The sequence below is a fragment of the Bos grunniens genome, chromosome 5 (assembly GCF_055505025.1).
Source record: "Bos grunniens cultivar Pamir isolate PY7600 chromosome 5, Bosgru_T2T1.0, whole genome shotgun sequence".
NCBI lineage: Eukaryota > Metazoa > Chordata > Mammalia > Artiodactyla > Bovidae > Bos > Bos grunniens.
Window position 1 is genome coordinate 121,382,232 of NC_141169.1, and position 20,919 is coordinate 121,403,150.

Genomic DNA, 20,919 nt, shown 5'->3' on the forward strand with positions numbered 1-20,919 from the left:
ACAGAAGCCCCTAGTGCTGCTCCGGCGAACGCTGTGCTGCACTCGCCGCCACGCTTGTGTGCACTGACACAAGCGATCACCAGGGGGAGGAAGGTGGCCCTCTCTCAGGCTGGGCAACCTCAGGCAAGTCGCTGGACTCTCCATGCCTCAGGCTCCTCACATGTAACAGGGAGAAAAACACCTAGCTCAGGGCTCTCACAAGGATCACACAAATTATCACACAAGTGTCAGCTGGTGTTATTAGAGTTCTCGGGTACAAACCACCTCCACACCCCCACAGCACAGCCAGGAACCCCAGACGGCCTCCGTCTGCACCCTCAGGGCTGGAACTCGGGGCAGTGGCAGCAGGACGGCCGGGGGGTGCAGCTGGGCTGGCAGCAGACCTGCAGGGTGGGGTCCTCACCCTGCGCCATCTGGCTGGGTCCGAAGGTCATGGCAGCATCAAACTGGGCCTTGAGCAGCTCAAGTTGCTTCATTGCCTGCAGCGCCTCTGGGGCAACCTCATCCACACTGTCCAGAAGGTTGTAGTTCTCACCAGGGTCCTCAGACAGGTCAAAGAGCAGCGGGGGCTCATGGGCAGTCAGAGGATTAGAGGCGTGGCAGGCAGGGTCTGCAGTGGTGTCGCTGTGGACAGAGCCTGGGGAGGGGCGCACATCTGTGCACAGGGCAGGGGGGCTGGGCTCGGGGGCTGGGAGGGGTGGGCGGGGCTGGGGGAGAGGAGGTTACCCTGGGTAAAGAAGTGTGCCTTGTACTTCCCGCTCCGCACAGCAAAGACCCCTCGGACCTCATCCGGGTAGGCCGAGTAGAAGAAGAGGGTGTGCCGGGGGCTCTGGAGGCAGAGTCGGGGGGTCTGCATGTGCCCAGCACTGTCTGCTCCGTGCTGGGCCCTGGGCGTGCACTGGCTCCCTGTCCACCCAGAAGCCCTTGGCTGGCACCTGTAGGATGCAGCTCAACAGAGTGTCCACCTGGCCCCAGGGACTTCAGGAGCTGCCCACACCCACTTCTGGGAGGGTGAGTGGCTGGTGGGGGTGGGGGGAAGGGAGGTCAGGATGGGGGTCGGGGGAGCTGTGGCTATGTGCTCACGGGCCCTACCTTGCCTGTGCCCAACAGCAGGGGGCTGAGGTCAACGCCATCCAAGGTGATATTGGGCAGTTGGGCCCCCGCCAGGGCTGCCAGGGTGGGCAGCAGGTCCAGGGAGCTGGCCAGCTCATGGGTCACACCTGGGAGTAGAGGGCTGTACAGTCACTCCATTTGTGATCAGGGCCGGGAAGATGGGACCAGGAGTCCAGGAGCAGAAGGCCTGAAAACTGACCGGGAGCGATGTGACCTGGCCAGAAGGCCAAGGCAGGCTCTCGGACGCCCCCTTCAAAAGTGGTTCCTTTTCCGCATCGCAGGAGGCCAGAGCAGCCACCATGGGACATCCGCATCGTCTCAGGCCTGGGACACACAGGGAGGACGTCAGCAGTGAGGAGCCCAGGGTTTCCAGCCGGCCTCAGGGACCCCAGCCCCAGACCGATAAGTCACACATTTTGCACATAAATGGCCAGCACGTGTCTGTCCACTCCCTGTCTTCCCAAGACCAGCACCTCCATGTACTCACAGCTGCCAGGCTCCCACATGCACCCGGGTGTCACCATATATGGCCAACAACTCCCAAGACCCCCTTAGCCCACTAGGTTCTTGGCCAGCGTCAACATGGGAAGAGCAGCCCCCTGCCCCTGCTGAGTACCCGTTGTCCGCAGTGAAGAAGACGAGCGTCTCTCCAAGCAGCCCCAGGTCCCCCACAGCTGTCATCAGGGCCCCCACAGCTGCGTCCAGCTCCATCAGGGAGTCCCCAAATGGCCCTCGGCCTGAGTGCCCTGGGAAGCTCTGCCCACTGAACTGGGGGTAGTGGGTGTGCTGAGGATGGAGACTGGAGTTAGCACCAGGTAGGCGTCACGGGGAGCCCGGGCGGGGGGGCCACGGCCACTCACGTGGGAGGCGTAGTACAGGAAGAACGGGCGGCCTTGGTGTTGGGCGTCAGTCATGAGGTCGCGGGCAAAGGCCACGTAGCGGGCCTCGAGTCCAGGCAGCCAAGGGGGCTGTGCCTCCACCGACAGGTTGGCCAACAGTGGGATAGGGACCAGGCCCTGGTCGCAGATGCCTTCGCAGGGGGTGGCCGGGGGGAAGCAGGTCAGGTTCTGGCAAGGGCCCTGAGGGAGCAGCTCCTTCAGTGGTCTAGACTGCGGGGTGGGGCTCTGGGGTCAAGGGGAAGGACCCTGGTGGTTCCTACCTGGTCATGGGAGTATGGGATGCCCAGGAATCGATGGAAGCCGTGGTGGGGGGGCAGAAAGGCCCCCTCAGGCCCCACCCCAAGGTGCCACTTGCCAGCTATCCCTGTGAGGTAGCCTTGGGCAGCCAGGACCTCAGCCAAGGTCACCTCATCCAGGGGCAGGCCCCCTCGGGAGCTGGGCTCCAGAACTCCAGGGTACAAGCCCATCCGAACTGGGAGTCGGCCGGTCAGGAGGGCAGCCCTGCAGGGCAAGTCAGAGTCCATGTGACAGGGCAAAACCAAGATGCAGATAAGAAGGGGAGAGAGGAGAAAACAGAGACGTGAATTTCTCTATAGAGACAGAGACCCTGCTCCTCCCTCTGCACTCCGGAGTGAATCTGGGAGGAACCTAACAGTCAGGGGTGAGGGCTCCCGGTTCCCTTCCTCACCGGGAGGGTGTGCACAGAGACACAGGCACGTAGAAGTCTGTGAACCGCAGACCCCCTGCGGCCAACTGGTCCAGATTGGGAGTGGTGGAGCTGGGGTGCCCATAGGAGCCCAGGTCCCCGTAGCCCAGGTCATCAGCAAAGATCAGCAGGATGTTAGGTGGGCTGGCAGCAGCCAGACCTGCGGCCAAGGCCAGAGTGAGGGTCCACAGAGCCTCCATGGCTCACCGCACAGACAGGCCTGTAACAGAGACCCTTGGGAGAGAAGGCAAACTGGCTTCCGCAAGCTCTAACTCGGAGACCCCAGATTTGAGCGCTACCCACTCCCCAGACCCGGACATTAACCTCCCCCAAGAACCCAGGCTCAGGCACTACCCTCCGCTGAAACCCCAGACCCAAATACTCCCTCGACGGAGACAACCCCTTTCCAGATGCCTCGGCACCCGGAGACCCTCCACCCCAACAAAACCCAGGAGCCTGTAGCCCGGGATCTAACTCCCTGGAGACCCTAAAGGGCCAGGACACGTTCAGACTCTCAGGTGGAGATCTGACCATCTTCTGCTAAAGGTCCCGCCTAGGCTCGTGGTCAGGGGGCAGAAGTCCCAGAACACTGACCCGCGGGGGCCCACGAAGCGGGACAAAAGCAGTTCAGGACCGAAGAGGTGGAAAGCGCAGGACACCAGCCAGCCGGGCCCTTCGGGAGCTTCCGCCTCGGCCCGGCCTGGCCCCGCCCCGCCCCGCCCCGCCCCGCCCCGCCCCCTGACCCGTGACTCCCGCGCGGCCCGCCCCGGGGCGGGGCACGGCGCTGGGAGGGAGGAGCACGCCGCTTGGGGGGCGGGGCCCCTTCCGACAGGGGGCGGGGCGGGGCGGGTCCGCCCGGGTTTGCGCCCCGAGGCCTTCGGCGCTGGAGGCGGGCGGCGCGTGAGACGCGCGCAGGAGGGATCCTAGTGTTGGCGCTCGGCGCGCTAGTGTTCCTTAAAGGCCCTGAGCCTGGAGAGTGTGGAATGAGCAAATCGGAACGGAAACCGTGGAGTCCGCGGGCTGCTGGCTTTTCCTTCAACGCTATGTTTGGTGTTTTATTGAAACAGATCAAAAATTCTTTCCAACCTTTCCCCCTCCGTTTGTGTGTATGTGGGTGTGGTGGGGGTGTGGTGGGCCGTATGTGTGTCTGTGTGTGTGGTGTGTGTGGTGGGTGGGTTTGTGTGTGTGTGGTGTATTTGTGATGTGTGTGTGGTGTGTGGGTGTGTGTGTGGTGCGTGTGTGTGTGTGTGGTGCAGGTGTGATGGGGCGTGTGTGTGTGTGTGTGGTGTGTGTGTGTGGTGTGTGTGTGTGTGTGTGGTGGGGGTGTGGTGTATTTGTGATGTGTGTGTGTGTGTGTGTGTGTGTGTGTGTCGGGCAGGGGGGTGGTGGGGCATCTGGAGGGCGGTGTCTTCTCTGCATCCGGGTCACACCAATGGGAAGGGCTCATCCACAGAGATGCCGGTCCTGGCCCATCACTGGACAGCCTTGTATGAGTGACTTCACGGTTTTGGTCCCCAGATTGTTTAGCTGTTTCAAAGTAAGAGAGCGCCCCACGAGGCGGTTAGGCGGGTATCTTACGCAGTGTAACTAAACACCCCAAGGTCAGTGCCTCCCGGAGAGTGCCTCCCCACAGCAGCTCCGGTAGGACATCTTTTCCCTGGAACCCTCCCCGGGGCAGCTCTCTGACCTCAGGCTCCCCAACAGGGTCGGACCTCAGGACCAGCAGGATGTGGGCTGCTGTTGCAGAGGGTTTCTCATAGTTCCTGTCCCTGGTGCCAGCGGGAGCATGGACAGGGTCCTTGTAAGGCCTCTGGTCACTGGGGTGGGGCCAAGACACAGCTTCCACTGAAGCCCAGCTGTGGAGCTGGCATTTTCCTGGTGAAAGATGAAAGCTAAGACTAGAGGCAGTACTAAGGAGCAAAATTTGAGGGCAGGGATCTCCCTGAGACGGGGCTGGGCTCCAGGCTTCTGCTGGCCTCATTGGGAATGGAAGGGGCTCCTGTGAACCATCCCCTTGGTGTCACACTCCAGCATGGGTTCTGTGCCTGTGCGTGGGAGCAGTATGGGGTGGGTGGCCAGGACAGAAAGTTTTTCCATGGCCCAGAAATCTTTGAACCTGTAATTGGAACTATCACAGCTGGTTGGCGCTGTGAATTGGAGTTTAAAAGGAATAAGCCAAAGGCTCTTTCTTCCCTTTCTGCTGCAAGCTGGGAACTACCCTTATTCTTCGGGAGAGCCGGCCTGCTGCTGTAATGTTATGCAAATGGCTGGCACTTTCCCCTGCAGACTCTGGAGGTTGCTCAGGCGTGTGCCCACGGCAGGCAGCCCTGACCTCTGGGTGGGGAGAGGACGCGTGTGCCTCCATCTATGTTTGTTCAAAGCTGAGCTCTGTGGGCATCCGAGTCTTTCCGCGATTGTGGGCCTTTCTTGGCATTGCTGTGGGAACCGGCAGGAGGGTCAGTTTGGGACAGAGCCCCAGTGGGAGGCAGCCTGCCAGGGTGCGGGAAGTGGCTCTGGACATTGTTAATTTGGAACTAACACCCACAGTTAAGAGAGGGGCCTTGTGAGCGGTGCCGGTCTGGTCTTTCTACACCTGGAACAAGGGAGGGGCCTCTATTTCCTGGGCCTGCCGGGGGCTGGTGCAGCACTTGGCCCATATGAAGGTATTCTGTGGTGATTCCTGGGAATGGCTGATGTCAGGGATCCAGGATGCCAAGGGCCCTGAGTGCAGGCCTCCACTTCCCCCCTTGGGTCTGCTCCCTCCTCTTTGGCCTCAACAACCATTATTCCTAACCCCAGGATATTGGAGGCAAAAGATCAGTCAGATCTAACAGGGAGCAGGTTCTGGATTCAGATCCAGGGCCTCGGATGATGCTGAGTGTGCTCTGGTTTTTAAAACCAGGGCTCACAACAGCCCAAGTGAACGAGGCCAAGCTGCTGGAAACCTCTTTGGTTTAATAGAGAAAAAGGCACCCATAGACAGAGAGAAAGAAGTGTACTGTGCGTGACCTGGTCAGGTGTCCCCCCGCTGTCCTCCGTGAGGGTCTGGAGACAGCGAGCTGCGCTCCGGAGTCGAGGGGGGAGCAGCAGTACGCTTTACACTCCGGGGAGCTGGCTACTGCAGGGCAGCAGGGGCCACAGGGCCAGGCGGGATGGCATGGCCTCAGAGATTTTTGGCTCCCTGGCCATCGAGTCATACTCCGGGACAAACACAGAGGGTAGCACCAGTGGCCACAGGGCTGGGGGTGGAAAGACCCTAGGTTTCGGGCACGTGGCCCAGACTTGACTCACAATGCAGCTCCACATCCAATTCCTGGACATGAGTCACTCACCGGCCTGGAGCTGCCAGAGGGAAAGACCTGGTGGAAACACCCAAGGCGGTACTGAGTCTTCTCCCTGGCCTCCCTGGAGGGAGGTATGGCCTTCAGCCAGGATGGCCATGCTCTAGGGGAAGGGACAGTCAGGTTCTCAGCGGTTGCTGGCCACTAATTCTGAGTGAATACCACTTCCCAGACATTCTCATGCCCCCATAGTCCACTGATCAGAGAGGGCTTTGGAGGTCACACAAGACAAGCGTATGGGGCCACAGTCCATCTCACCGTGGATGCGGTGATTATGTGAATTTATTTTGTATTAATTTCCCTGGTTCTTAAGCATATCATTCTAATACATGTATTGAGCAGCAGGCCAACACAATACTACCTGCTGATTTAGACAAGGACTCAAGGTTGTAGGCCCAAATCGAGGCTCCTGGGGTTCCCCTCCTGTAACAGTTGAGGAAACACTAGCTACCTTAACAGATAAAACCCCCAAATCTCAGTGACTTACCACAACAGATATTTGCTTCTTGGTCACAGAAAATCCAGTTTGCAACATAAGCAGAAATAGGGGTGGGTGAGTCTCTGCTCCATGTAGGAATTTAGGGACCCATAGAAGAGGAAGTAGGGGCTTCCCTGGTAGCTGAGGAACTGCTGCCATTTTTGACTCATGGATTTAAGATCATCCTGGATGCAGAAGGCTAAATAGAGAGCAGGCAGGATAAGAAGGAGGTATTTACTGATTAGGCCTAGGAGTGGCCGCGATTCCAGAACTCTTGACTTGGCCCTCCCTACCTAGATGCAAAAGGGGCTGGGAAATACAGACTCAGAGGGGTGGTCTGTTGGAGTCAGCAGGTGGGATATCAGCTTTCGGACATCTCAGTTTGCTGAATGTGGCAAAAAGTAAATCCCTGGGGACTAGTTCTGTGGCGCTGCTGAGGGAGAGTGTATTTCTAGGAGCTCAGGCTAGATGCTTCTTTCAGGACTTCCGATGACTTTGCAGGCACCAACTCCATGTACCAAATCCCTTTCAGCTCAAAGCAGTCGTACATGGGTCCGTGCTCTATACCTAAACCCTGACTTTTACAGTTAGTGAGATGAGAGGTCGAGGAACTGGGAGGCCATAGTGTGAGGGATCCCTTGGAGAGACATGGGCGATGTCAGAACACGGGGTGAGAGACAGCCCGTCGCCACAGTTCCCAGTGAGGGGGAGGACGTGGTTGGCCAAGGGGGGCTGTTTGGTGACTGCTTTATTCCTAGTGCCTCACCCGCATGTTTTGGTGTGTGTGTTTATGAGTTTGGTCACTGCTCTACTCCTAGTGCCTCACCCTCATATTTTGGTGTGTGTGTTTGTGAGTAATCAACATTTTAAATGCAGGATGTCCTTTTGTTCAGTTACCCATCATTAAGCATTTCTATGTGCTGACTACTGTGACTGAATACAAAAAACAGATTTCCAACAACACAATCAAAAACACCTCTATTGTAAAACATTTGGAAATGCTGTTGTTGTTGTTCAGCCGCTCAGTTGTGTCTGACTCTTTGCGACCCCATGGACTGCAGCACACCAGGCTTCCCTGTCCTTCACTGTCTCCCAGAGTTTGCTCAAACTCATGTCCATTGAGTCAATGATGCATCCAACCCTCATCCTCTGACTCCGCCTTCTCCTCCTGCCCTCAATCTTTCCCAGCATCAGGGTCTTCTCCAGTGTCAGCTCTACGCATTAGGTGGCCGAAATACTGGAGCTTCAACTTGAGCATCAGTCCTTCCTGTGAGTACTCAGGGTTGATTTCTTTTAGGATTAACTGATTTGATCTCCTTGCTGTCCAAGGGACTCTCTTCTCCAGCACCACAGTTCGAAAACATCTATTCTCTGGTGCTCAGCCTTCTTTACGGTCCAACTCTCACACCTGTACACTGGAAAAACCATAGCTCTGACTATATGGACCTTTGTCAGCAAAGTGATGTCTCTACTTTTTTTTTTTTTTAAGGCTTCCCCCAGCGGTTCAGACAGTTAAGAATCTGCCTGCAACGCAGGAGACCCGGGTTTGATCCATGGGTGGGGAAGATCCCCTGGAGAAGGGAATGGCAGCCCACTTGAGTATTCTTGCTTGAAGAAGTCCATGGACAGAGAAGCCTGGTGGGCTATAGTTCATGGTGTTGCAAAGAGTTGGACATGGCTGAGTGACTAATACTTTCACTTTCACCACTTTTTAATACTCTGTCTAGGTTTGTCATAGCTTTTTTTCCCAAGGAGCAAGCATCTTTAATTTCATGGCTACAGTCACCATCTGACATGACTTTGGAGCCCAACAAAATAAAATCTGTCACTGTTTCCATTTTTTCCCCACGTATTTGTCATGAAGTGATGGAAAGGGATGCCATGATCTTAGTTTTTTGAATGTTGAATATCAAACTAGCTTTTTCACTCTTCTCTTTCACCTTTTCTCTTTAGTTCCTCTTTGCTTTCTGCCATTAGGGTGGTATTGTTTGCATATCTGAGGTCATTGATATTTCTCCCGGCAATCTTGATGTCAGCTTGTGGCTCATCCAGCCGGGCATTTCGCATGATGTACTCTACATAGAAGTTAAATAAGCAGGGTGACAATATACAGCCTTGACATGCTCCTTTCCCAGTTTGGAACCAGTCTGTTGTTCCATGTCCGGTTCTAACTGTTGCTTCTTGATCTGCATATAGGTTTCTCAGGAGGCAGGTCAGGTGCCTTTCCCAGCTCTTTCAGAATTTTCCAGTTTGTCGTGATCTACACACTCAAAGGCTTTAGCATAGTCAACGAAGCAGAAGTTGATATTTTTCTGGAATTCTCTTGCTTTTTGTATGATCCAATGGATGTTGGCAATTTGATCTCTGGTTCCTCTGCCTTCTCTAAATCCAGCGTGTATACTGGAAGTTCTCGATTCCCATACTGTTGAAGCCTAGCTTGAAGGATTTTGAGTATTACTTTGCTAGCATGTGAAATTGCAATAAGGAGTTCATGACCTGAGCCACGGTCAGCTCCAGGTCTTGTTTATGCTGACTGTACAGAGCTTCTCCATCTTTGGCTGCAAAGAATATGAACAATCTGATTTCAGTGTTGACATCTGGTGACGTCCATGTGTACAGTCCTCTCTTGTGTTGCTGGCAGACCAGCGTGCTCTGTCCTGTGCATTCTCTTGGCAAAACTGTTGGCCTTTGCCCTGTTTCATTTTGTGCTCAAAGGCCAAACTTGCCTGTTATTCCAGGTATCTCTCTTTTTTTCTTTTTAAAATTATATTTTATTCAAGTATAATTAATTCATGTTTTAGGTATACAGCAGATTGATTCAGTTATAATACATAAAGACATATATATATATATATATATATGTGTGTGTGTGTGTCTGTTGTTGTTATGTAGTCATTCAGTCATATCCAGCTCTTTTGTGACCCCATGGACTGAAGCCCGCCGGGCTCCTCTGTCCATGGGATTTCCCAGGCAAGAATACGGGAGTGGGTTGCCATGCCCTCTTCCATCCAGGTATCTCTTGACATCCTACTTTTGTACTCCCATGCCCTGTGATGAAAAGGACTTCTTTTTTTGGTGTTAGTTCTAGACAGTCTTGGAGGTCTTCACAGAACTAGCTTTATGGTTATATTAGAATGTGTTCACTAGGCACCAGGTACATGGTGAGCATGTCACACCCACGCGCTCTCCTAACCTGCACCAGGGCCCAGGGGGAGCTGGAGCCACCTCGTCAGCCCCAGAGCAGGTGCCTGGCATGTGGCCTGAATGAGGGAGGGAATGAATCAAGTCCTACCATTATCCCTAACACACCAGAGCTCACAGGGAGGCAGAGTGAAGCCAGGAAGCTTTCCCAGGCCACCAGGGTATCTGGTGGCTGAGCTGGGATGCCAGCTCAGCCCAAGGCCAGCCCTTCCACCTCTCTTACAGTCACGTTCCCTTTTAGAGAGGCCTTTCCCCTCTCCTTTGTGTGGACTTTCAGGTACCCTTGGCTCTCGGAGCCAAAAGAGAGAAAAGCAGATTTCAGGGACTAAGTTTGGAGATTCAAAGCCTCTTCAGAACCTTCCTTGTCTCCCGTGTCTATATTCCTCCCAGGGCTGCTTTTTCCCAAGCCTGCAATCTTGGTCACTAGTGTCTATTGAGCTTCATTTCTCCCATGTGTCCCAAGCGTGGAGAAAGGGTTTCTTCCCTCAGCTACGAGCCTGAGCCTCCAGAACAGGATTCTCATCGGCCCTGTTGGGTCACATGCCCACTGTGGTGTTCCAAGTCCTGGTTTCTCCACTGACTCACCACATGCGACTTCGGACAAGGTGAGTTGTTTCTAATTTGCTCTGTTTCCTCATCTGTTACATGAGGACAGTAACGGGTTGGCTCAGTGATTTAGTGATGACTGAATGAGTTCATACACGTCATACACTTGGGATGACATGTAGTGCTCAAAAATCTGGGGAGTAATCCATTTCATAATTATTACTATATATTTCTCTCTTATTTAAGCAGTTTTCATAAAGCCTGTGGTGACCTCTCTGCGAAGAAGTCTCCATGTTAAGTTGTACCCACTGTTGGCCCCCAGGTTTGGAGTCCTCATTATATTACCCTTTGGAGTCCCCAGGACCACCAAGCCAAGAAACTAACATGAAACAGCTCCTGGGTTAGTTGTACTCCTCCGAGGGACACATCTAGGCCTCCCAGGCCCAGCTGAGTTCATAACCCCAAGTCACAAAACTGTCACAGAAAGAACCCACAGTCCCCCTGCAGTGAGTGAGTTGGTAGATACTACAAGTGAGATTAGACCACCAAAACTTTCACATATGTGAACTACTGACTAGAACTTTAAAGTAAATGTTTTAAAAATAACTAAAGACAAAAGAAATCTTTTGTCTTTAAAAAATTGCATTAAATAAAAAGAAAAAGTCAATGTAAAGAAGGAACAAGCAGATTTGATAATGTACTGAGTACGGCTTACAGAAATAAAATTTATGGTCTCTGAAATTTAAAACTCTATGGGGTGGGGGGAATAAAACCTATGGATGAGAGCTTCCCTGGTGGCTCAGAGGTTAAAGCATCTGTCTGCAATGCGGGAGACCTGGGTTCGATCCCTGGGTCGGAAAGATCCCCTGGAGAAGGAAATGGCAACCCACTCCAGTATTCTTGCCTGGAGAATGCCATGGACACAGGAGCCTGGTGGGCTATAGTCCACGGGGTCGCAAAGAGTCGGACACGACTGAGTGACTTAATAACAGATGAAACTCAAACAGAATCAGTGAGATGGAAGCCAGAAGTAGAAAAATTATCCAGAATACAGCACACACAGAGAAAAATCTTCGAAGTATTGAGAAAAAAATATTTTGTCAATTTAGCATTCTACACTGGCTAAACTATCACTCAAAATAAGGGTGAAATAAGACATTTCAAAGTCACTACTTTGTCACTACTTTCAGGAAGAAGAAAATTCAAGTCAGAAGGAAAGTGAGTAAAGAGTGGGTTGCATATGACGATGTGGACAAAGGCCTGAGGCTAAGGCTGAGCCCCTCTAGTGCAGGAAAGGGGGAGGGGGACAGCCTTTACTTTGGGCTTTGTTAATCCCACATGTTACAAATCTAAGTGTATTTATGAAAATGATAGAAAGAATGTTTAACTCCAAAAACAAAGGGAGTTGAGGGAAAGAGGAATAAAGATAACGTGATCAATCAAAGGAAGAGCCCAAAGGGAGAAAAAAGCAGCATAGACAAAAAACCAAAAAAATACTGACTGACAACACAAAATAAGAAGGCAAAAATCAGGTAAAACACATCAATAATCATCATAAAACACCATTAAAGTTAATTTAAAAAATGGCCACACACACTACTTACCAGAAGCACGTCTAAGAGTATAAAATGTAGAAAGAATAAAAGGAGAATGAGGGGAAAAGATATATGAGGTCAACACTCACAGAACAGTGCTGTGCCTAGGCTAAATACTGAAAAAAAATTAAGGCAAAAAGCATCATTAAGAACAAATAAGGTACCATATAATGATAAAAGGAATAATTTATCAGAAAGCTATAATAATTCTAAATCTGTTAGCATTAAAAGCAAAGCCTGAAAAGACATATAAATCCCAAAATGGCAAAGACATATAAATCCCAAAATTTCGTGGAGAGGCTGCTAAAGTGGAATTTTATCCCACTTCTTTTAGTAATTTATAAATCAGGCAAAGGGAACATTAGAAAAGACATAGAATATTTGAATAATACAATTAACAAACTTGATACAATGGAGGTATGATTTTATGTGTGTGTATATTGTTGGAGATATATATGGAGATATATGTATATACACACACACAAACACACACACACATACATACCTCCTTGCATCCAACAATTCCTATTGAACCACATACATGGCAACCAGAAAGTCTTTATAAAGTCAGTATTATTCAAATATACTCAAATATATTTATATTTGTATTTTTTTATATTTATTTTTTATTTTTTAACAAATAAATTATATTTGTATTTGTAGTCAAATATACTCAAAGATCAGTATTATGCAGATCATCTTCTCTGATCATAACACAACAAAAAAGAAATCAGTAGCTAAGGGCGAGTCCTTCCTCAAAAAGAAATAAATAAAAAGAAGGAAACCTACTATACATTTGAAAGCTTAAAGTAGCATACTTTTCAGTAATCCCTAAAGCAAACAATACAATGGATATTAGAAAATCAACAAGGTGAAATTAAAAGTGCTACTTATTAAGACTTGATGGAGGACTTCCCTGCTGGGCCACTGGCCAAGACTCCGAGTTCCCAATGCAGGGGCCTGGGTTCAATCCCTTCAGGGAACTGGATCCCACATGCCAAAACTAAGACCCGACTTAATGGACATAACTAAAGTGGAACTTGGAAATTTATAACCTTAAACACTCATTGTCAGAGAAAAGAAAGACTAAAAATTGAATTCGGTACCCAGCTGAAGAAATTAGAAGAAGGATCCTAACAACAATCAAAGCGGTAGAAAGAAAGAAACAGAAGAAAACAAAATAGAAATAGATTAGCAGAATGAAAAGTTGATTCTTCAGCAGAAGATTTGTATTCCTAGAAAAATAAAACTTATCAGACTTAGGATGAAATTGGACCTAAATATACTGACAGATGTTAAATAACTTGAAGCAAACAAAACAAAACAGAAACCTAACCAGAAGCATCGCACCAGGTCCAGACAGAATACTCAGGCATTCTGCCCCTACAACCTGCTCTGAGTTTGGAGAGGCTCTGCCCTGAACAGAAAGAGTTGGGTGTGAACAGTTTGAAGATGAAAGTTCAGCAAATGTCCACTGAGCTCGGACTAAGCCCAGGGCCTCGGACACAGGGGTGTACCAAATCAGGAAAGCTCCCGCCCCACGGGGAGCCCGCATCCTGGGGGGAAAGACAGGTCCTAGACCATAAGCAACAAGTGATTTCAGGGCAGGCAGACACTAGGGTGCTGTGGAGGGAAGACCAGAGTCGGGGCAGAGGAATAGCACAGGAGGGGAGACAGGCCCCTGGGGAGGGTCAGACGGCAGGACGCCCCCTGCCCCCCACTCCAGCCCCGTCATGGAAACCGGGCGTGAGGCCAGGCCTGCAGGGCTCGCAGTAAGAGGGGGCTGTGGGCCAGGCCTCTGTAGGCCACCGCGAGAGGGAGGGAAAAGCTGGGATTTGGGTGAGGAAGCGGCCCAGGAGTGTGAAAGGAGGGCGTGGTGAGGGAGGGGGACACAGCCTCACCAGGAAGGCCAACAGGACGCCGCAGGTGGGGTGCTCTGCCCGCCTGCGGGGCGGGGCTGCTTAGGACCTTGAGGGTGCGGGCACAGACGGCCTCTGCAGTGGCTGGGGGCCTGGGGGGCCACGGAGTGGTGGGCAGTGTTCCACTGGAGAGGTCTGACCCTGTGCCAGGCACGTTCCGGATGCTTTGCCCACATGAGCTTCCACAGGCCCTGGGCTTCCGAACCTGTGTTGGGAGGAAGTGGGGTTGGGAGAACCATGAGTCTTTCTGGAATCTTAGCCCTGATGGAAGGGCCATGGGGTCTGGGGACTCCTTGCCTTCAAGGACTAAGATAGGAGGGCGGAGAGGCAGGGCTGGGCTGGGAGGTGCTGAGGAGGCTGGGGTCTTTTATTCTCAACAAAATAGCCTGTCCCTGGGCTTCCTGCTCCATCAACCCACCAGGCTTCAGGGCCAGGAGGACATTCTGTGGGAAAGGTGCTTCTGGGGGTTGGGATTTTTGCCGTTTGCCAGGGTGGCGGTGGGTTGGGGAGTGGTGCCAGCTTGGAATTTGTTCATTATGTGCCCATTCTTTGGGCCAGGTGCTCTGTGGACCTGGCCCTGACACAGCAGGCCCAGTTGAGCCTGGAGACCAGGGATGTGTTGGTTGCTTCTCAGATGTGAGGTTTTCTCCTGAAAGCGCGGCATTCATGGTACTGGGTGTATCAAGTCCAATGGGCCCCTGGGGAGGCTGAAGGGGTCCCCATGAGGTCGTCTCGGTGGACAGGTGGGTGTCTGGCCACCCAGGTCAAGGGCTGGGTTGCAGGGAGAGCCTGGAGGCCTGGGGCTGCTCTGAGGCTGGTTGTGGGGAGATACAGCCTCCTTCTTCAGTCTCATCGCAACTCTGGTGAATGTGGCCATGGCCATACAGCTGCCACAGCGGGAGGGGGAGGGACACAGGGAGGGGCAGCTCTGGGTGACTCAGGGAGGGGAGACCAGGGGCAGGAAGACAGTGGAGACAGGGGGGCCGGGAAGCACTCGTTTCCTCTCTCCAGGGCTGGGCCACATGCTTCCCAAGGTGCTTCCTGCAGATAAGTGGGCTTCCGGCAGCCCCTTCCTGCTCCCCCTTCCCCTATCCCTCCCATCCGCTCTAGCCTCTGGGGACCCTCAGCTCCTCCACTCAGGCCAGGCCAGTGGCCTTGGGAAGAGCCTGAACATCCTGGGGTCATACTCCTAGGCAGGGAGGGTCCACCCAGGCCTGGGAAGAAAGCAGCAGCAGACTGCAGACAGCGCTGGACACACGCTCGGTGGGGTCAGTGGAGTTCCTAGGAGGCAGAGATTTTTCCTGGAGGGGTGGTGGCTGGGGAGGGAGAGAGCCCGGTTTCCCTCAGGGGTCAGGGCTGGTCCTGGGGAAGTGGGTCTTGCTCTGGGGGGACCAGAGGCTGTTCCAGGGGCGGAGTGGCGGGTACTGTGGGGCTTTTTGGGGTGGGGACTGTTCTCCAACAGGGTGTCAAGAACTGGTCTGTGTGGAGGTAGGATGCTTCCAGGATGTCGGGGAAGGGTAGGGAGGTTTTCTGTGTGTCTGTGTGTGGGGGGGCGGTTCATTCAAGTTTATTCCTGGGAGGCTCAGGGGATCCAGGGCTGCTCTTGGAGAAGGTGGGTGAGGCTGGGGTATTTTCTACCAGGACCAGAAGGTGTCCCCAGGCTGGGTTGTTCTGTGAAGGTTAGCAAGTGTGTCTTGTGAGAAGGGGAGTGGCCATGGGGGTCAGGGCCTGTTCTCTGGGGAGGAGTCCAGCACGGTGGGGGAGCTTTGTGGGAGTCAGAAGCTGTTTCTCAGGAAATCAGGGCTATTTCAACGTGAAGGGGCTGCTCGTTGCTTTTAAGAACCTTGAGGGCTCGGGTTTCCCAGCTCGGGGGTAGTTCTGTGAGGCTGACGAGTATTGGGGTGGTGGGGGGGGAGCTGGCGCGCTCCAATGGGGCGGTGGTGCCTGAGCTAGTTTCTTTACTGTGCTCCCCTCTCCTCCGCCTACTCATCACCCCCTCCCGCGTTGCCACGACAACGCGTAAAACTAAAATTCACTTCCCGGGTGCAGGTGGAGACTAGTAGCGCCCCCTCCCCTAAGCCCTGCGTCTTAGGTCGCGGCCCCATCCTGTTGTCGCTAAGGTGACCGGGGCGGGGGGGGGGGGGTGACAGGCGTCGGAGCTAGGCGAACCAGGGGACCTGGGGAGGGGGCTGGAGGAGCGGCGGGCCTCAGAGTCCAGAGCGAACTCCCCAAACTCGGCTAGGGATGCGGGAGCCGCGAGCCGCGCTGAACACAGTTCGGCGAGGTCCTAAGGGTTAAGTTGGAGGGTTAAATGGTTCCGGTGGTGGGAGAGACCCCGGGGCTCTGAGGTCCCTGCCGTCCTACCCCCAGGACTGGGACCGGGTTGGTCCCTGTCATCCCCGGGTCTTGAGTAGGGTGGGGAGAGGGGGTCGGCAGAGTGGGGAGAAGCTGCCACCCCTGGAAATTAATTCTCCAGTTTTTCTCTCCCCTTCCTTCCCTGTCTCTGGTCCCAGTGCCCAAAGCGGCCCCCATCCCAGCTCCAAGACCCCCCGCCTCGCCGCATCTTCCCCGGTGGTCCACGGATGCTCTTCCGCAGCCGAAAGGCGGCGCGGTCCTCGCTGCTCAGCCACTCCCCCCACACCGAGGCCTAGGAGTCCCCACACCCCCAGCACAGCCCCCAGGGTCCCCACCCTGCAGCGAGGCCCTCGCCCTTAGCACGGACCTCCCTCCCCACCCCGGGACCCCAGACAATCCCCTTCGCCCTCGCCGGCCCTGAGCGTCCCGGCCCCCGCCTCCGGCTCAGCCCCCTGCCACCCCCGCTTCCCTCCCGGCTCAGGCCCCCTCCCCCCGCCGCCCCCGCCCCCGGGGAAGGCAGGCGCCGAGCGGAGCCGGGGCCGATGCAGCTGAGCCGCGCCGCCGCCGCCGCCGCCGCCGCCGCCCCTGCGGAGCCCTCGGAGCCGCTGTCCCCGGCGCCGGCCCCGGCCCCGGCTCCCCCCGGCCCCCTCCCGCGCAGCGCGGCCGACGGGGCTCCGGTGGGGGGCCGGGGGGGGCCGGGGCGCGGCGAGGAGCCCCGGGGCGCCCAGCTCCCGGCCGCTAGCGGCCCCGGCCCGGGCGCGGGGATGGACGGCCCCGGGGCCAGCGCCGTGATCGTGCGCGTCGGCATCCCAGACCTGCAGCAGACGGTGAGCCTCGCCGCCCGGGTCCTGGCGTCACCCTCGCCCCGCTCTCGCGGCCCCCTACCCGCGCGTCGCGAGCGGTGCGCGGGAGACCCCGGCCCCGGCCACTCGCCCCTCCCCCGCCGCCTCCACCCGGACCCTCCCCGCAGCCGGGCGGGGGCGGGGCCCAGGGAAGCACCGCCCCCGGGGCGAGGCCTAGCGAGCTGGGCGCGGAGGCGGGGGTCCGCGGCCTCCGCTCCCGCGCCGGGACTCGGGCGGCGCCCCGGGCCTCCGTGCCCCGCGCTGGCCGGGAGGCCCGATCGGCTCACGACCGCGCTCCGCTACAGAAGTGCCTGCGCCTGGACCCGGCCGCGCCCGTTTGGGCCGCCAAGCAGCGCGTGCTCTGCGCCCTCAATCACAGCCTCCAGGACGCGCTCAACTACGGGCTCTTCCAGCCGCCCTCCCGGGGCCGCGCCGGGAAGTTCCTGGACGAGGAGCGGCTTCTGCAGGAATACCCGCCCAACCTGGACACGCCCCTGCCCTACCTGGAGGTGAGCAGCGGCCGGGAACGGGCAGAGCCCCGAGCTCCAGAGGGCGCGGCAGCGAGGGGCACGGACGCGGGGAGTTAAGTGTGTACGGGGCGAGTGAGGAGTGAGCCGCGTTCAGGCACGCGGTCAGCAGCACGTGCGACGGGGTGTGAGCGGGCGTGAGTGCCCAGAGCGCCGCGTGGAGTGCGCCCGCCGCGGGCTGTGTGCACATCTGTGTCTTGTCTTCCTGCCACCGCCCGTGCAGTCGTCCTAAGGACGGTCTAAGTCTTCCTCGTTTGCTCACCTGTTCATGATGTAAAGGCCGTTGAGCACCCTGTGAGCAAGGGGACCAGATCCGGTTTGAAGGTGGGGGTGGCAAGTGCAATGGGCTTTGGAACAAGCGTTATGGTCGCTGAGCTCAGCTGACTGGGCCTCCCTGGTGGCACAGGCAGATAGGCACAGTTCTGTCCAGAGAGGGGTGTCTAGGAAGGTAGGCCTGGAACCTGGTCTTGGAAGAGGACTGAGGGTTTCCAGGGAATCCTGGGGGTGGGGGTGAGACAGGAAGGGCACAGCAGGCAGAGGGACCGCTGGGCGTGCAGCACACCTGCCCTCCGTGCAGGTCGTGTCCATGGCGTGTGCATGGGCTGGTGAGGTCGGTGGCAGGAGCTTTGTTATGGGGCGATGAGCAGTGGGGCCCTGGCCACACAGCAGTGGGCAGGACTCCATTGTGTGTCTGCTTTCACTTACTCAGTCCAGGTGGGTGCCTTTTTCTGCCTTGTCTTTACCTGAGCAGTTTCGATACAAGAGGCGAGTTTATGCCCAGAACCTCATTGATGATAAGCAGTTTGCAAAGCTTCACACAAAGGTAAGGAGGCAGCCACAGCAAGGGTACTCGAAGGTGATCTTCTGCACTCCCTCCAGTCCCCTCCCCGCCATGGCCAGTGCTCCCCTAGCTCAGCCTTAGCTGGATTTTGTGATGTCAAAAATGTCCTTGAAAAATTCCCTTCTTGAGGCCTTCCCCCTGTCCCCAGAACGGCCATCCCAGCTTGGTTGGGCTGGCCCGCTTTGGCTCAGTCTGCTTTCTCCTGTCATCAGGGACCCAGAGTGGGTGTTGGGGGCGGCTAGAGGGCCGGATGCAGACTCCGGGCACCATGACTTTGGGGTGGTCGGTCTGGTGATGGGTTCAACTCAGGTCAGACTTGCTGAGCCCTCTGGTGGGCCCCTGGTTAAGGGGTGGAGTGCAGTAGGGTACAGTGTCTTTGTGGGGGCGACGTGAGGAGATGGGGTTGTTGAGGGGAGCTGGGTTGGGGTGGGGAGAACAGGGCATCCGGGACTTAGTGGTCATCCAGTGTGAGGCAATTGAAATTAGGCATCTCATTATTTTTTTTTGTTCTGAGAGGAACTGTTATTATCCCATTTCGTAGATGAAGATACTGAATCCAGGAGAATCTAAGTGACTTGCCTACAGCTCTGCATTCAGTGATGTTGGGGTTGAACCCAGATCTTCTGACTCCCAGGCCCTATCCCTAGGCCTACCTGTGGGGTCTTTACTCCTGGGTACTGTTGCTAGGAGGGTCTGACGCCACATGCTCTTTGGGGGGCACCTCCCTGCCTCCTCTGAATGTAGGAGGGGCAGGGTGGGTACCCTGGCCCTTTCCATAGGCAGACTCCCTGAGTTCCCATCCCAGGCTCCTGTGGGCCAGTGGACATTTGCTTGCTGGACACTTCCTTGGCAGTCTCTGGGGCCTAAGAGAGGGATCTGCACGTTCACCCCTGTGCCCCAGTCACCCCCTTGTGACCCTGGTGTCTCCGTGCCAGAGTCTTCTGCTGCTTTGGTTCCGTGGCTGGGCAGAGACTCCCTCATTGGTGTTGGTATAACCCATCACCTCCTCTAAAGTTGACCTCAGTGACCCGCAGGACACCGATGACTCTTGACCTTCAGTGAGTCTCAGTTGATTTTAGGATGAGTTTCAACTCCGTGCCACAGTCCCGTGTTTCTGCCTGCCTGGTCTCCAGCCGGCCCCCAGCACCACACTAAGCCTCCTGCCCCCCACGCCGGTGGGGCCGAGATCTTTCCTCTCAGCTCTGACCGTGCTTCCTCTTGGCCTGTTGTCCTAACCCTCCAGAGGGTACCCCCTCATGTGGAGCTGCCCCTATGGCACCTTGTCCTATTTCTGATGCGTTTTGTCTCTGGAGGGCCTGGGGCCTCAGGCCAGGGCACCTTGCCCGCTGCAGGCAGTGCTGTAGCACCAGCGGGAGCTTAGTGAGGCTCTGCTGAGTGAATTGGTGCGTGACCGGGTGAGTGAAGGAAAAGCAGTCAGAGTCACGCCGCAGGAGGGGGCACCCGGCAAGAGAGGAGGGCCCCGGAGCTGGGATCTGTCGTGGGGTGAGCTCGTGAGAAAGGTGCACCAGAGAAGGAGCAGGCTACCTGGGGAGCGGGGTGCGTGCTGCCCCTGGCTGGCTCCTGCCCACGTGGCTTCAGGCTTTTCCAGGCTGGACAGGTTGGGGCATCAGGGCCAGGGAAAGAAGCCAGGGCAGAGGCTAAGGCTGAGGGAGGGAACTCACTTAGCTGGGCTTGGAAGGCGAGGAAGGACCTGGAGCAGCATGCGGATCCAGTGGAGCTGGGATTGGGGCCACAGTGGGAGTGCATGGTCAGGGTACCACGGGAAAGGGAGAAGGTCGTGGTGTAGGCTGGCGGGTCCAACTGAGGGGTACGGCAGTTCCCTGGGTGATGTGGGCGATGGTCAGAGGACGGTTGTCAAGTGTGGGCTGATCCGGATGGCTGGCTGTTCCAGGCGAACCTGAAGAAGTTTATGGAATATGTCCAGCTGCACAGCACGGAAAAGGTGGCCCGCCTGCTGGACAAGGGGCTGGACCCCAATTTCCACGATCCTGACTCAGGAGGTGAGAAGCAGATCAGGGAGGGGCACGGTCTGGGAATGGCCAGGACTGTGACCTCTGCCTGTCCGTTGAACCCAGAGTGTCCACTGAGCCTGGCTGCCCAGCTGGACGATGCCACCGACCTGCTGAAGGTGCTGAAGAACGGTGGCGCCCACCTGGACTTCCGCACAAGAGACGGGCTCACTGCCGTGCACTGCGCCACGCGCCAGCGGAATGCGGCCGCCCTGACGGTCAGTTCAGGCCCAGCCCTCGCCGGAGCGTTGTGTGACCCAGGAGCGGAAAGAGGCTGGCCTGGCATGAATATTGGGGTTCTTGCCCTCAGACCCTGCTGGACCTGGGCGCTTCACCGGACTACAAGGACAGCCGTGGTCTGACACCCTTGTACCACAGCGCCCTGGGCGGGGGGGATGCCCTCTGCTGCGAGCTGCTCCTGCACGACCATGCTCAGCTGGGGACCACCGACGAGAACGGCTGGCAGGAAGTCCACCAGGTAGGCGGGGGCACAGGGGCGGGCCCGGGGTCGGCCTGAGGGTCTGGG

The 20,919-nt window shown here is 55.9% G+C and overlaps 2 protein-coding genes and 1 long non-coding RNA gene across 11 annotated transcripts in view; 1 reads left to right on the forward strand and 2 right to left on the reverse strand.

Moving 5' to 3' along the window:
- Window positions 1-213: 213 nt before the first annotated feature.
- ARSA (arylsulfatase A) lies at window positions 214-3,410 on the reverse strand. 2 transcript variants are annotated; one of them, XM_086403551.1, is made up of 9 exons: window positions 3,313-3,410; window positions 2,701-2,938; window positions 2,273-2,513; window positions 1,974-2,192; window positions 1,730-1,899; window positions 1,313-1,437; window positions 1,093-1,220; window positions 727-829; window positions 214-637 (listed from the first exon to the last, which is right to left on the reverse strand). In XM_086403551.1, the coding sequence occupies exons 2-9, from the start codon at window positions 2,916-2,918 to the stop codon at window positions 318-320; spliced, it is 1,524 nt and encodes a 507-aa protein (XP_086259677.1). In that variant the 5' UTR covers window positions 2,919-2,938; window positions 3,313-3,410; the 3' UTR covers window positions 214-317. The 2 variants fall into 2 exon arrangements, with proteins under 2 accessions (XP_086259677.1, XP_086259678.1); XM_086403552.1 differs by having other exon boundaries at window positions 2,701-2,952.
- A 336-nt stretch (window positions 3,411-3,746) lies between these two features.
- LOC147373327 (uncharacterized) lies at window positions 3,747-17,301 on the reverse strand. Of its 3 annotated transcripts, XR_015164732.1 has the most exons (5): window positions 16,969-17,301; window positions 13,781-14,003; window positions 6,051-6,162; window positions 4,406-4,593; window positions 3,747-4,245 (listed from the first exon to the last, which is right to left on the reverse strand). It is a non-coding gene; the product is annotated as an uncharacterized LOC147373327 (long non-coding RNA). The 3 variants fall into 3 exon arrangements; XR_015164733.1 differs by lacking the exon at window positions 6,051-6,162; XR_015164731.1 differs by having other exon boundaries at window positions 6,051-14,003.
- Window positions 14,909-20,919, forward strand: part of SHANK3 (SH3 and multiple ankyrin repeat domains 3) — a 51,149-nt gene continuing 45,138 nt past the window's right edge. For 2 of the 6 annotated variants that reach the window (XM_086403553.1, XM_086403555.1), the window contains exons 1-7: window positions 14,909-15,066; window positions 16,312-16,980; window positions 17,301-17,504; window positions 18,232-18,345; window positions 20,276-20,384; window positions 20,460-20,611; window positions 20,704-20,871. In XM_086403553.1, coding sequence (XP_086259679.1) covers window positions 16,696-16,980; window positions 17,301-17,504; window positions 18,232-18,345; window positions 20,276-20,384; window positions 20,460-20,611; window positions 20,704-20,871 — 1,032 coding nt within the window. In that variant the 5' untranslated portion in view covers window positions 14,909-15,066; window positions 16,312-16,695. Of the gene's footprint in view, window positions 15,067-15,130; window positions 15,287-16,311; window positions 16,981-17,300; window positions 17,505-18,231; window positions 18,346-18,818; window positions 19,422-20,275; window positions 20,385-20,459; window positions 20,612-20,703; window positions 20,872-20,919 lie in introns of those variants that run through there. The other 4 variants (XM_086403556.1, XM_086403557.1, XM_086403554.1 and 1 more) reach the window with 3 other exon arrangements.

What these genes read in the sequence shown, in the direction of transcription:
- ARSA (XM_086403551.1), bottom strand. Translation starts at nt 2,918, where the DNA reads ATGGAGGCTCTGTGGACCCTCACTCTGGCCTTGGCCGCAGGTCTGGCT. An exon ending in TCCTGTACTACGCCTCCCAC is followed by an intron (nt 1,900 to 1,973) that starts GTGAGTGGCCGT and finishes CTCCATCCTCAG; the next exon opens with CACACCCACTACCCCCAGTT. An exon ending in TGCTGTTGGGCACAGGCAAG is followed by an intron (nt 830 to 1,092) that starts GTAGGGCCCGTG and finishes CTCTGCCTCCAG; the next exon opens with AGCCCCCGGCACACCCTCTT.